The 14,687-nt window shown below is 47.2% G+C and overlaps 1 protein-coding gene across 3 annotated transcripts in view; it reads left to right on the top strand.

Moving 5' to 3' along the window:
- BTBD9 (BTB domain containing 9) overlaps nt 1-14,687 on the top strand; it is a 448,341-nt gene that overhangs the window by 276,742 nt on the left and 156,912 nt on the right. For all 3 annotated transcript variants that reach the window (XM_066240405.1, XM_066240497.1, XM_066240592.1), the window contains exon 7: nt 6,984-7,093. In XM_066240405.1, the coding sequence (XP_066096502.1) occupies nt 6,984-7,093 (110 nt within the window). The remainder of the gene's footprint in view (nt 1-6,983; nt 7,094-14,687) is intronic.

The raw sequence follows: 14,687 nt of genomic DNA, 5'->3' as shown, positions 1-14,687 counted from the left end.
TAGATCTCTGCCTCGATCCCGTTCACTCTCCGTAATGGCTACTCTGTGTCCACACCTCATCCCCCTGTGGGCCTCGTCCCTGTTCCCAGGCGGAGCGAGTGGGCCTTCCCTCTTGACCCTCTGTTCCTGCAGAGGGAAGTCATAACTGTCTGTCTTCCCAGCTTAGCAAGATGGCCTGTCAAGTTCTGTGCAGACTAGATCACCTACCAACCACTGGATAATTGCTCTGTTTCCTGACCCGAAGCGTCAGTCCCCCGGGGAGGTCGTCTGTAGTGTCCAGCCCGCACCCTGGCACCCAGTAGCGGCACGCACCCAGTCAGTAGCCAGGTCGTGCTTGTTGGCCGAGTGCGCGTAGAGTGGGGTCCTTTCTCCTTTACCCACATCTGTTTTGTTTTGGTCTTGGAAGCAAGAGCTGTTCACAGAGAGGACGTGCAAAGTTCGTGTCACTAAATTCGGTGTTGGAAGTTCAGAGCACCGTGTGGGAACAGGTGAGAAGTCCTCGTCTTTCTCCTCATCACTCCTGCGAGCGTGCTTTCGTCCGCCGTTAAACTGTGCTAGAAACTTCTCTAGATGAAGTCCTGGGTGTTGGGCCCGTTCCTCACAGCGATTAGCACGATTTCTCATACCTTGTAGGTGTTCATTAAATCTTGATTAAAAGCAGACTTACCCAGTATACCTACAAGGGCAAATATGTAAGCAGAGAACTTAAATGAATTACGGAAATGTCGAGTATTGTATCATTTTCATTTGATTTTATAACTATTATAATCGAGTCCTTGTGGGGATAGTAGCTTCAAATATAATTTCATAGGTCAAAGGCGTATTTTTATGGCAGGTGTTAGGCTCTGCATATTTGGGGGTGGGGAAAAAACCTACTACTGTTCAGAATTCATTTATTTTCTCCAAAGAAAAACCAGCACTTAAACATCTATCTCTGAAGCTGGAATGACTGTCTGTTATGGCAGCACTGCGTTCCGTTGTGTCCGTAATTATCCGCCCATCTTACCCCCTCCCCCACCCGTGCACGCTTGACTGCGCGCATCGGTTTTCTCTGAAACACAAGACGACCTCTTGTGTGATGTGCCCTTCAGGTAGAGCAGTGGAGGCGGGGGGTGGGAGGGGCCCGCCTGCTCCCTCTGCGGACCTGGCCGCCCCACAAGCGCAGGGCAGAGACCTCTGCCTGGGCTAACTCTGGGCTCGGTGTTTAACCTTGCAGAAATTCTTCCTCTCCCAAATAAGTACTCGGGGCCGGGGCCTTTGCCGAAGCCAGCGGAGGGGAATGGGTAGCTCCACAGATCAGCCAGGGGGAAGGTTTCCAAAGAGTAACAAATCTTTTCTGTGCAACATGCATTTTCTGGAAGCTTTTTGTCATTCTGGCAGTAAACTGTTTTCTACCTGCTGCCTTAGCGACAAGACCTGCATTCACGGCCCCGCCCCCCAGCCAGTCTGGTTTGACTATACGCGCACTAACATTGTACCCAGACCTAGAAGAGTTTCCATACTGGGGATACCCACAGACATTACCTGCTTTTTTGGGTTAGGGAATTGTTTTTATACGTTCTTAGTATTCTCCTTGAAAGGAAAGGTCAAGTAGAAAATCTTAAAGGTGGTGACAGCAAACACCGCAGGGTCCCAGGTCCCTAGGAAATGCCGTGGCTGAAGTTTCTGTTGCGTCACTGCATCGGGCCACCCCGGGAACAGGTGTCCTTCGAGCGAGCGCTGTGGCCGCCTCAGAGGCAGGGCCGCATGTCAAGGATCCCTCCTCCTGCACCAGTCTCAGGCTAACTCCGGTTTTCTCGGAGTCTTTGTTTATCCCGACCGACGAGACGGAAGTTTACTTTGAGAATAAAATTTTCTTTACCAAAGAATGGAATTCTTGGCTTTAGCTGATCCCTTGAGAGCTCATTTAAATACTTCTTACTGAATTAAATTTTATCTTGTGGTAGAGCCTGCTCCACGTAGGCCTGTGCTCCACCAGAACTAAGGACGAGAGAACAGACACCAAGGAGTTTCGAGTAGGAATGTACAAGTTTCTGTTTTTCTCTGTTTTCTTTAGTATGTTAAAGATGTGATGTGTGTGACTTAACAAATTAAATCTGGTGGCATCCTGACAAGAAATGATAGGAAAACTAGGTTAAGAATAGGAATTTGCCCTGGCCGGTTGGCTCACAGTGGTAGAGCGTCGGCCTGGCGTGCAGAAGTCCTGGGTTCGATTCCCGGCCAGGGCACACAGGAGAAGCGCCCCTCTGCTTCTCCACCCCTCCCCCTCTCCTTCCTCTCTCTCTCTTCCCCTCCTGAGCCAAGGCTCCATTGGAGCAAAGATGGCCCGGGAGCTGGGGATGACTCCTTGGCCTCTGCCCCAGGCGCTAGAGTGGCTCTGGTCGCGACAGAGTGACGCCCCGGAGGGGCAGAGCGTCGCCCCCTGGTGGGCGTGCCGGGTGGATCCCGGTCGGGCGCATGCGGGAGTCTGACTGACTGTCTCTCCCCGTTTCCAGCTTCAGAAAAATACAAAAAAAAAAAAAAAAAAAAAAAAAGAATAGGAATTTGGCCTGACCGGGTGGTGGCGCAGTGGATAGAGCGTTGGATTGGGATGTGGAGGACCCAGGTTTGAGACCTCAAGGTCACCGGCTTGAGCGCGGGCTCATCTGGTTTGAACAAGGACCACCAGCTTGAGCCCAAGGTTGCTGTCTTGAGCAAGGGGTCAGTCTGCTGTAGCCCCCTGGTCAAGGTACATATAAGAAATCAATCAATGAACAACTAAGGTGCTGCAACGAGGAATTGATGCTTCTCATCTCTCTCCCTTCCTGTCTGTCTGTCCCTCTCTCTGTCTCTCTCTGCCTCTGTCACACACATACAAAAAAAAAAAAAAAAAGAAAGAAAAAAAGAAAAAAGAATAGGGATTTGTACCTTCCAGAATAGGCATAGAATGCAGTGAAATCTCCAAAGCAAACTCCCTGTAGTTCACAGTGTTTTAAGGTCTGCTGTGAAGAAAATCTTGTTTTTCTTAAACTTCTAGGGTTTGTACACACAAAAAAAGAAACTCTTCAGTGGGTATGGGTTGCTGAACCAAATATTGGCCAAAGATTCTTCCCTTGCCTCCTCACGCAGAGCTGAGTCAGGCCAAGAGCACGTTAAATAGGCTTTTCTGAAGACGAAGGCTTTAATGCAGGAAATACCCTAGAGCAGTGTCACCTGTGGTCTACTGTGGCCTTTAGTGCCTCCTCTGTGGTCTCTAAGAGTAAGGACCAGACGTGTCTGTGCTCCTAAAGTCTGCCCCTAGGCCTGCCTGCTTACAGACACACCATTTAAACATCCACAGTTAGTTCTCTCCCAGACAAGCAGTTTTCTCCAAGTTCAAACCAAGAACTCTATCCAACGATCTCTTTAAATTTCTATTTAAAAACATCCTACTCTGCCCAGCGCTGCATTGGACACTTTATAAACTTACCTCATTTAAATATTCTATAAGGCCTGTATGATTGACCTCATTTGATAGAGAAAGAAACTAAAGGTTTAAAAGGTCTAAATATTTTTCCTCCAAAGTGGCACAGCCAATTCAAGGACGGGGCTGGGCTCCCAACCTGGTCTGTTCGACTCTGAAGCACGTTCCTCAAGACTCAGCGGTGCTTCTCAGTTTTAGAGTGCTATCCGCGGAGGTCTTAGACTTCTTTTTACTAAAGAAGGCGGGATCTGTTTCCACCCACAATATTACAGCTCTTAGAAAGTTCTGCACTGAAACGCCCATTTCAAACCATCTCTCAGGATCCACTCTTTGTGGTAACAGGAAGGCAGCTAACACGGGGCAGGGCGGGGAGTTCTGGAAACAGACTGCTACCCTAGGGCTCATGTGGACAGACAGCATTCATGCTCACAGAAGTAGCCAATCTGTTGCATAGCTGCCTGCCTTAGCGCTGTTTAAGTTTTAATTATCTCCCAACTGTCTGAGCGGCCGTTGAGGGCCTCCGAGAGAACAAAGGGTGGGTTTTCAGAAGTGCTCTCTCTGAGCGCTGATGAAGTCACAGGCTGTCACTGACCTTATTATCAGCTTAGATCAGGGTCCAGCTGTGCACTGGAGAGATGATGTAGAAAGGAAAAAAAAAATACTGATCGTAAACTTTGCCTCTTATTCCAAATCTTTCTTGACAGAAAAAAAAAAAGTGCTTTCTGCTTCTGCTGTTTAAGTGTTACACCCAGAGCGGGTTTTGCTTTCTTAAAAAAGAAAAGTAAAAAGAGAGAGAGGACTCTCTCTCATCCCCAGCTCCTGGAAATCAATATCTCAGGTGGTAGTAGCTTCTCCTCTGTGTGGGGAAGGCTCCCTCGTGAGCCCCACCAAGAGTCTCCGAGCTGCCTCCAGCCGCTGCTCAGGGACCGGATCTCCCCTCCCCAGAGCTGGACAGGGCCTCCAGGTTCTTCACGGGGAGCCCGGGCTGCCCTCTGGCTGCTGCGGGGGGGGGTAGGGGGGTGAGCCGAGGCCCATTCCCCAGGTCTGGTCGAGCCCTTCAGGGAAGGAGCCAGGTTTCTTGCTTGCGACTTTGTTCCCGGTTCTTTAATGTGTATTTGAATAGGAACTTCATGCCATTTTTGTAAATTATGCTATAATTTTATGGAGACTTAGAAAGTATTGTAGAACTAGAATAATTAAACTTGTTACGAGCATTACATATGACAGGCTAATCAAGCAGTGTAATACACAGTGGTGAAGTGCTAATGTGACCTCCAGATGATGCAGCAGAGATAACATCTCCGTTTATGCAGAGCTCTGTCTGGGGGCGTTGCGTGCGCCCGTGCTTTCCCGCCATGTGCATCATCTTGTTTGTTATCGCAGACACGGTCATTAAGCCTGTAAGATGTATTCCCTCACGGTTTTTATTTTCAGTTTCTTATCATTGGGGGACGAGGGAGGGGACGATTGCATATTTTCTCCAGTTCCTGACATGTGCACCAGGGTAAAATTTGGGAAATGACTATGATCTAAGCTTGGAGGTCTTGGTTCCATGATAACATTTTAAAAAGAAAGAAAGGAGGGGGGCGCGACATTACTGCATCCCCAAGTCTGCCAGACACTGTTAACCTTCAGAGCCGCCGACGGGGAAAGGCCTCGCTGGTCCCGTCCCGGCTCCTCGGCCGTGCGTTTGGGGAAAAGCTGTCTCCTTCTGCAGACTCGACCCGGGAGCAGGAAAGTGACCCGATCAGATTCCACCAAACCACACTCCCGCCATGGCCTCCAGGGTTGCAGACAGCAGCACTCAGGCCGCCCTGACCACGCACTGCAGAAAGTGCTGGGCTGGTTGGGTTTCTGTGGGTTTCAGGAAATGAACAAAATTAGATTCAGGCCAAAGTGCCAGCCTGAACACACCCCTTCCCTTCCAGAAAGCCTGGAGAGAGCGTGTCCCTGCCAGCAGTAAAGAACAACACAGTCTGTTCGCCCAGCCCGGGGGGCATCAGTTTTAGAAGAACCCAGCACGTTCGGCACCCTCTGTCCGTCTCGAAGGCTCAGGAGAGCAGGTCAGCAGAGGGTGCAGGCGGCGAGCCAGTTGCCGCGGCCCCCACCCAGGACCGCGGTGCCTCCTGCGGAGCGCGTGGGCACGCCGGACAGCCAGTCCAGGAGGCGGCATCTGTGTGGCTATGAAGAGAAGTGATCAGCTCGTGGGGGCAAGGAGCAGAGGGCTAACTGCGGGGCGCAGGGAATGCCGTGAGGTTCAGATGTGAAGGAACAGGAGGGGAAATAGCCCATGATACACCCCCCCCCTTCCCAATCTCATCTCCTTAATGTGAATTTTTTTTAACTCGCCATTTACGTTACACAGTTAACTCAGAGTGATGAGAAATGTAAGGAAATGACCAAATTAGTGAACGGCGATTAACTCAGAAGTAAAATTGTATCATCTGAGTCGAAGGTGATTTTGCACAGCGGGGAGACAGTATTGCTGAAGCCTGGCCCAGTCTGTCGTCTCCTGACTGAAACCTGCTCGTCCTGTACGCCCCACCCTGCAGAGGGCACACAGTTCATAACTGGGGAGAGCGTTCGCAGTTAATCTAGTTATTTGCCCTGTCTCTTCCTTTGCATTCCAGTAAGAGTGTGGCACATTCCCCGGGGATTTGTGTGACACTCTGAAGAATGAGTTTGTCTGTTCATTAACCTGTGAACTGTCAGGTCTCTTTGGAGAGTGAAAGGAGCAAGTCACTCGGAGGTTAATGCTTGTTTGTTGGAGGTGAAGCCTCTGGGGAGGGACGGAGGGGGAACAGGCCCAGATGCTGGAGACCTGCCCCGTGAAACTCTGCTCTGTGTGCGGATGCCAGCTTCGTGTGGCCAGGAGGGAGGCTGCGGGGCAGGCTGGGTCCCCCCTGCAGATCACTTCCCCTGGTCAGGAGAGGCGTCCCAGCAGTCAAGTGGGGGGCTAGGGTAAGTATAGGGGGTTAACTTCCTAAACAAGGATTTGGGAGCAGTATTAAAATACAAGAAATTGTGAGTGGTTTCCCATAGTTTCTGTGGATTTTTTTTTTTAAACAAGAAGCAATATTGATTTCATGCATTCGTCTCCAGTGGATGAAATCTCTCATTGAGTTGGAAAGCATTTGATTTTGCGTGTTTGTGCACCTGTGCACGGGCACATTGCTAACCACCAGGCGAGGTGAGGAGCTGTTTGTTATTCTCCAGTGTGACTATCTCGTGGATGTGTGGCTCGACTGACATTCAGGGTCTGAGCTGAGCAGTACCTGGTTTGATTGTTCTAGGTAAATCGAATCTGAGTTCTACTTAAACCCCAAAAAGTGGTGTCTCCTGATCTTGCTGTGATTCTTCGAGGCTCAGCTGGAGCGAGCCCTAAGGAGCAGGTGCAGGGTCTGAAGTCCAGTTCAAGGTCTCCTCTGGTCCATGCCCTGGTACACTGTATGGCTACATAATGTATCTTATTCTGTTAGTTTTGGATTGGTTGTAATGGAGGCTCATTTTCCTCAACAAATTTTCTTCTTTTTCCCCCCAGGTATATTCGAATAGTTGGGACTCACAACACGGTGAACAAGATTTTCCACATTGTGGCTTTTGAATGTATGTTTACAAACAGAGCCTTCACTCTCGAGAAGGGCCTGATCGGTGAGTATTACAATTACATTTTGTATGTATACTTTAGATACTTGATCTTCAAATGTTTGTTGTTCCAGTAACGCATCTGAACTCATCTTTTGATCAGCTTTGACGAAGAAGTCTGGTTGATTTGAATGCGTTATGGCTGAGGGACATAGGGGAGGGCTTGCATTTTTAGAAGTGGTCAAACTGATAATTCCAGTAAACTTAAAAGAATATAAATCTTTTGCTAGTAGTTAAGAATTGAAAATGTTCTAGAGAAGCATTCGGATTTGCTTTGTGGGGAATGCTTACGACAGTCGGCAAACCTTTCACACGCGAGGCTTTTCTGTATTTAATGGTAGGTAAGATCCGAGGGGACGTGTGTGGTACTGATCCAGCGCTCATGTTTTCCGAGACCGTGCAGGTGATTCTGACTTTGACTTGGTTTGAATGTGTCTTCTTTTCCTGGACACATCAGTCCTTAGATGCCCCGTTCAGACCAGCTCACCTCCAGAAAGTGCTTCCATATAATGTGAGAAAGACCAGAGTTTTTGTCATTGTGAAAGTCAGGTTACCTTGTGGGAAATACTTCCTGACTGATCTTTCAAAAGGGTATTTTTAATTTGGGCTTAGTTCCTGGGTTGTTTTCTGTTGTGTTTTGTTTTAGGCGCTCTTAGTCTGGCATGGTGGCCAGTCGATCCAGTTCTGACATTCAAGATGTCATGAGTGGCTTTCCTTTTTCTTCCTTTTCCCCACACCCACAGGTGTTTACTCAGCTCTTGCAAGGATCAGAGTTTGACTAATTAGGCTCTTAAATCTGTGTCTTTGCTGTGGCTTCTTTGACCATGCGCCGTGTGTCAGGTGGGGGGAGAGGCTGCCCTGCCTTGGTGTCCCTAAAACAGAGGTCTCTGCTTTTACTAAGGGACTCATTTCTCCTCTTCTTCTCAAGTCCTGCCTTTGCAGGATAGCTCGGTTGGTCATCGTCCCGAAGTGCAGAGGTTGCTGGTTCGATCCCCAGTCAGGGCACATACAGGAACAGATTGATGTTCCTGTCTCTCTCTGTCTCTCACTCCCCCTTCTTCTCTTATTAAAAATCAATAAATAAACATTAAAAAGTAAGAAAATAAAAATTCCTGCCCATGCTGGAACACATATCACAGTGGCAGATGTCCTCAAAAACGATGATTAGAATGGGAAAGACAAGTGTAACTTGCAAATGTTTTTAATTCTTTGGTCATAAGTCTAAATTTTCCTGACACCTGCTGTGCCCTAAACATAATCCTTTCGCTATGGAAATTTGAGAGGATGATATTAATAAAGCAGTGGGAGTAGAAATTATTCCAACACAGAGAACTTTGAGAGCTCACCAAAAAGAAATAATTTGATTTTGAATTTGTTACAGATGTGATTTTTAACATTAAGTGTAAATGTTAATAATTTTTGTGACTTTTAAGTAATTTGAAAGTTAACAGTGCTGAATGAAGCATTACATGACATGATCGAGGCTTTTAATTTTGTGGGCTGTGTGGGATATTGGCGATGGGGTGGGGGAGGGCATAGGTCCTCCCGGGTCCTTTTTCAGACCGTAGACGTCACTGTGTGTAGTTAGGGGGGTCCTCACTGGGAAGGGCCTTAGAAATCAGGCCATCTTCAGAGTCTTAAGACATGCAGCATTCCCTACTCATTTCAGCCCCGTGCACTGCACTTCTGAACGTGCTACGTAGAAGGTGCCACCTACTTAAAAAAGGTCCCCATCTTTATTGGAGAAAGAATGGGTTTGTGGACCCTGTAATTATCAGAGGCCCGAGAGGCCCTTACAGGAATGGAATCGGGATTGCGTGTAGGGGAGGCGGTCAGTCTGGTCCGCGCGTTGGGCACACTGACTTGGCCAGCATCATCAGGAGCCATGGTGGTCTGGGGCATGCCAGCCGGTGAGGGACAGTTGCAGGGACGTGAGGAGTGCTTCTGGTGTCTGGTCCAGCGCTTTCCATTGAGCCCGGTGCTGTGGTGCTCACAAGTCGGACTGCAGAGAGCACTGCAGTCACCTGCCTGTCACCATCGCTCGGCTGGATGGGAGCAGATGCAGGCGTACATGAGGGCAGTGGCCTGTAACGGGATCCCCTCCGGTCCTCCTCCTGCTTGTCACCGCTCACGGCACTGCCCGCCCCCACCCCGCATGAGTCCTGAGGGAGTGCATGTGCGACAGGGCAGACTGCTTCTCGGCCTTGTGGCTGAGACCGAGCGTCGCGAGAATGGCCAGCGTCCCATGCTGCAGGTCTCAGGTGCATTTTGGCTGCACGTAGGCCTGAGCCAGCCCCCCGCAGGGAGCTCTGAGCAAGGACTGGCCCTCCTGCGGGGCCCAGTGTATGTCAGAACCACCTGGAGGTGCTTCTGTATCGTGGCTGCCAACTGCTTCCTCCTTCCCATGTCCTGTGAAGTCTGCACCCCTTCCTGGAAAACCGCTGACACGCACACTGAGTTTTCATGGGAGAAAAAAGAGTAAAACTAAACTGATGCCATCATGAATAACTAATAAGGTATCAGACCCTACTTTGATGTTTCAAGATTCAGAAGTTCTTCATTTCACAATTCCTGTCTTTGTTTCATAGTGTAGGTTACTCTAGCTAGAGTAATGCTCTCTTTGTAGGTCTTGAAATTACTTTTACTGATATATATATAGAGAGAGGAAGGGAGCGAGATGAGAAGCATCAACTCGTAGTTGCAGCACTTTAGTTGTTCACTGATTGTTTCTCATATGTGCCTTGATGGGGGTGTGGGGGGGGGGCTTCAGCTGAGTCAGCAACCCTTTGCTCAATCCAGAGACCTTGGGCTGAAGCCAGTGACCTTTGGCCTCAAGCCAGTGATCATGGGGTCATGTCTGTGATCCCTTGGGCTGGAGCCAGCGACCCTGCAGTCAAGCCGGCAACCTCAGAACTTCAAACTTGGGCCTTCAGCGCAGTGTCCCAGATTGATGCTCTATCACCACTCAGTGTCACCACTGTGTCACTACCCAGTCAAGCTTCAATATTACTTTTTAAATGTTTGTGTTGTTTTTTTAAATCAAATTCTAATGTTTTTACATAAAATATATAATGATGACAGGAAAAACAAATAAAAATACACTACATTAGCTTTGTAAGCTTTTAGTCTTTTCCCCCTACCACAAGGTTCTCTTCCTGTTTTTCTTGCTCATGCTGCTTCACGTGCACAGATCTATGAGGAAGCCTGGGAACCTTGTGGTTCGCGTTCCTGGAGGCTCTGACCGCCCAACAGGCCCTGTGCACCAGGCGCTCTGCGCAGCATTCTCCTGCCTCGCCTGCTCCCGGCACGGTGGCTGCCGGGGGTCGCGCTGGCTGTGCTCCCGCGGGGGGGGGGGGGGGGGGGGCAGCCTGTGGTGGCTCTCCTCCTCATCTGGAGGCACGTAGAGGGGGCTTGATCCTGTCTTTCCAGCGAGGCGTGGAAGGAATAATAAGAACAGATATGACTGCTATTTTATAAGCATCCAGCCTCCCAAAGAACGTGTTTGTTTTGCCTAGGCACTCCCTTTTTTTTAAAAGACTTTATTCATTTTAGAAAGGAGAGAGAGAGAGAGGAGGGGGGTAGGAGCAGGAAGCATCAACTCCCATATGTGCCTTGACCAGGCAAGCCCAGGGTTTTGAACCGGCAACCTCAGCGTTTCAGGTCGACACTTTATCCACTGCGCCACCACAGGTCAGGCCTTCCACTTTTTCATAATCATTGCCAAAACGTCTGTTTGTACTTAATCTCGTTAGATTAACTTCTTTGAATACCCTGGTAGTTATTCAGATAGACTAGAACCCACCACCCATCTTAATGAACTGTCAACTCACGAACAACTTAGTTTTATCTGTAGACTACCTACTTCCTTCCCAGCAGATTATTTTGAAGCCAAGCCCAGACATTTTGTCATCTTATGCACAACTGTTTCAAAATGTATCTCTAAAAGTAAGGGCTCCTTTTTGTAGCTGTAATTGCCTTGTCATTATAATACCCTAAAATTGAATAGCAGTTCTTTATGAGTATTTAATAATCAGTGTTCAAATGTCCCTAAATTGGGTGAAAGTCTGGAGTAAATCTGTGTTTTTTACAGGCTGTTTAAATCAGAATTCAGATGAGGTCCATCCTGTTAATAAATAGCTATTATAACTCTCAGATCTCTTTAAATCTCCAGATTCCTTCTTCCTCTCTCCTCTCTTTCTCACTCCGTGTCTCTCTCTCATTAGAATTCATTTGTTAAAGAAATTAGGCTGTTATCCTGTAGAGTGTCTAACAGCCTGGATTTTGGTGATTAAATCCCTATGGTAATATTTAACATGTTCCTCTGCTGTATTTCTTGTAACTTGGTAGTTAGAGGCTTAATCTAATTCAAGTTTTATTTTATAAGAATGCCCTATAGATGTGGTACATGTCTATCAAGAAACACAGAAAATTTTTGACTGTATCTTTCAGATATTCATTCACATTTATTCAAAATTGCAAAATAGTTAACAGCTAATTCTGTTATTCCTTCTTCATTTCATAATTCGAAAGAGAAAATTTTTCTCAACGCACATTTGGTGCCTGAGGTGCAATTTGCCTGGGAAGAGAAGGATAAATGTTATATTCTTTCTTTTTATTTACCAGTTTTCAACATGAAGAGATTGTTACCCAGCATCCTCTGAAGTTGACTGATGAGGTTATTTTGTGGGGGGGTTTTACTTTGGAGGGGGAATACATATTATTTTGAATATACGGTATTAAACAAATGGGACATCTTTTAATCACTTGCAGTTATTATTATATTGACATTGAAATCGTCCTCATCTTCAGCCTCTTCAGATCGGCTCTTGAGTCTTTGTGATACGGCCTCCGTGGTTCTTAGTAGACCCTTGACTTCCAGCATGACACACTGTACAGGGTTCATCTTGCACGTTTCCTGGCCCTGGTCTGGAACCAGCCCTTTCTGCAGGGAGCGCTGATTCTCTTAAGTGAACGATGGCATTGGGGAGCCTCCGTCTGAGTACTTGCTACTAGATTGGTTACTCTTTCTAGGCCTTTTCAGTTGAAGAACTGAGAAATGTATCCACATGTATCTTACTTATTTATATATCGTCTATTGGACAGGTAAAATATATTACGAGCGCATGCTGGCACTTCTAATTAAAATTCAGTACACAGGATTTCTTGTTCCACAGTTTGATCTTTCATTTTTTTCTCTCCCTTTTTCTTTTTTTTTTTTAAGAGAGAGAGAAGGACAAACGAACAGACAGACAGGAAGGGAGAGAGATGAGAACCATCAACTCATAGTTGATTGCTTTCTCATATGTGCCTTAACCGAAGGTTTTCGGCCAAACCAGTGACCCCTTGCTCAAGTCAGTGACCTTGAGCTCAAGCCACCGACCTTGGGCTTCAGGCAGTGACCATGGGGTCATGTCTAGGATCCCATGCTCAAGTTGGTGACCCTGTACTCAAGCTGGTGAGCCCACACTCAAGCTGGAGAACTTGCAGTTTTGAACCGGAGTCCTCAGCATCGCAGGCCGATGCTCTATCCACTGCACCACCGCTAGTCAGGCTCATTTCCTTTCTATACTGGAAATCTTGGCTACCAACGACCCAGCACGACAATTTGTTTGCTTTGTTCCCAGTACATACCAAATAGTCTCAGAATTATAGTACAGGTACTACCATGAACCATATGATTACTGAAAATAGTGTAATATTTTGGCAGTCATTTTCTGGGCTTTTCGGATACGTCCAACTGGAGATGTAAAATGACTGTGTTTTAAGGTCACTTAAAATAATTCTGGGTGCTCATGTCTCTATTTCAAGGTACAGTTTCATTCATTTCATTTCACTTTCACTATCTAGTGAGTGGCTTCCAAATGCTTTTTTTGTCTTATAACCGTGTAAAAGTAAAACGTGGTTTCTAAATCAAATTTAGGAAAGAACTATATTTAGAGAAATCAGGTTTATAGTCCTGTCTCCTCTACTCCTGTAGGTAGTCTCTTTTTCCCCTCTAGTTTTTTTGGGTCGTTCTTCAGGTTTTTTATACTTTTTTTTTTTTTGTATTTTTTCTGAAGTTAGAAGCAAGAAGGCAGAGAGTCAGACTCCCGCATGTGCCTGACCAGGATCTACTGGGCATGCCCACCAGGGGGCGATGCTCTGCACATCTGAGACGTTGCTCTGAACTATTCCAGCGCCTGAGGTGGAGGCCATGGAACCGTCCTCAGCCCCTGGGCCAACTTTGCTCCCATGGAGCCTTGGCTGCAGGAGGGGAAGAGAGAGAGAAAGAGAGAGAAAGAAGAGGGGGAAGGGTGGAGAAGCAGATGGGTGCTTCTCCTGTGTGCCCTGACTGGGAATCGAACCTGGAAATTCCACATGCCAGACTGATGCTCTACCGCTGAGCCAACCAGCCAGGGCCTGTCCTTCTAGTTTTAAAAATAGAAAATAAGTAACTATAGTTTCTATTTTGTATCCTCCTCAACCATTGGTAGCGTTCTACATGCTTGCTATACTTTTTTTTCCTCACCTTGCTTTTTTGCACTTAACACTTCTCTCAGAGCTGGCTGTACAGAAAGGTGTCATTCATTTCTCTTTAGAGCGCGTGGCATTCAGTAGTGTGGCTGTGCTACGGCTCACTCAGCCAGTTATCTACTGAAGAGCCGTTTGCGTTGTTTTCAGGCCTCTGCTACTCCAGGTTGTGTGGGGGGCTTGTGCGTAGCCTTTACCTATTTTTGCTAATACAGCTTTGTGATCCCGAGAAGAGGGTTACATGATCAAGGGGTAAATACATGGATCATTTTGCTAAATAATGCCACATTCACCTCCATAGGGACTGTGCCATTTTAAATTTTCATTGGCAAAGTACGATAATGACAGTCTCCCCACAGCCTTGCCAGGGGCAGATATTGTCAAGCTCTGGAGTTTTGCCAGTTTGATAGGTGAAAAAAATGGTACCTCAGTGATGTTTTAACTGCATCTCTCTTATGAGAAAAATTGAGCATATTTTCATATGTTTAATGGCCATTTGCATTTTTTTTCTGTTTTAAATAGCTCTTCTTGTAAGTCTTGTAAATGAACAGAGGGTGTGCTTTTAGTAAGACACGGGGGAGCGGTAAGTGCTTTGCACTGATACTAGACTGGGCCATTTAGCCTTACGTGAGTCTGCTCTCTCTTCTTATGGTCTCCTAGTTCTTCTGGAAAACAGAAGCTCTCGTAAACCCCTCTCTAGCCTTACCCTTGGCTCTGCCTGTGCTTAAGAAATAGTGACTAGAGCATGGAGCTCTAGGCTCAAAATTCAAGGTTCTTTAATCCTTTCAGAATGTAGGGCCAGCAGTCACAGCCATCGCGGCCATGCACGTGCAGGTTCAGATTCTCATTGGATTTAGGCAGATGGTAAAGAAGCAGTGGAGCCAAAAAAGGGTGAGCTATTTTTCTATTCAAGTCTTGCACCAGCCATCGAGCAAACTTATAGGGAAAACACTTCCCTTTCATTCAGGGCTCCCAAAGCCCTGTCACAACCAGGAGAATCTTCTCCGCTTCCTCCTAGAATCAAAGGCCCCACCAGTCTCAGTGGAGCTCGCAAAGCCCCTCACCTCTGGTTCCCCATCTGCACACCTTC

The sequence above is a fragment of the Saccopteryx bilineata genome, chromosome 1 (genome assembly GCF_036850765.1).
Source record: "Saccopteryx bilineata isolate mSacBil1 chromosome 1, mSacBil1_pri_phased_curated, whole genome shotgun sequence".
Lineage (NCBI taxonomy): Eukaryota > Metazoa > Chordata > Mammalia > Chiroptera > Emballonuridae > Saccopteryx > Saccopteryx bilineata.
This window is presented reverse-complemented; position numbering and strand designations above follow the sequence as displayed.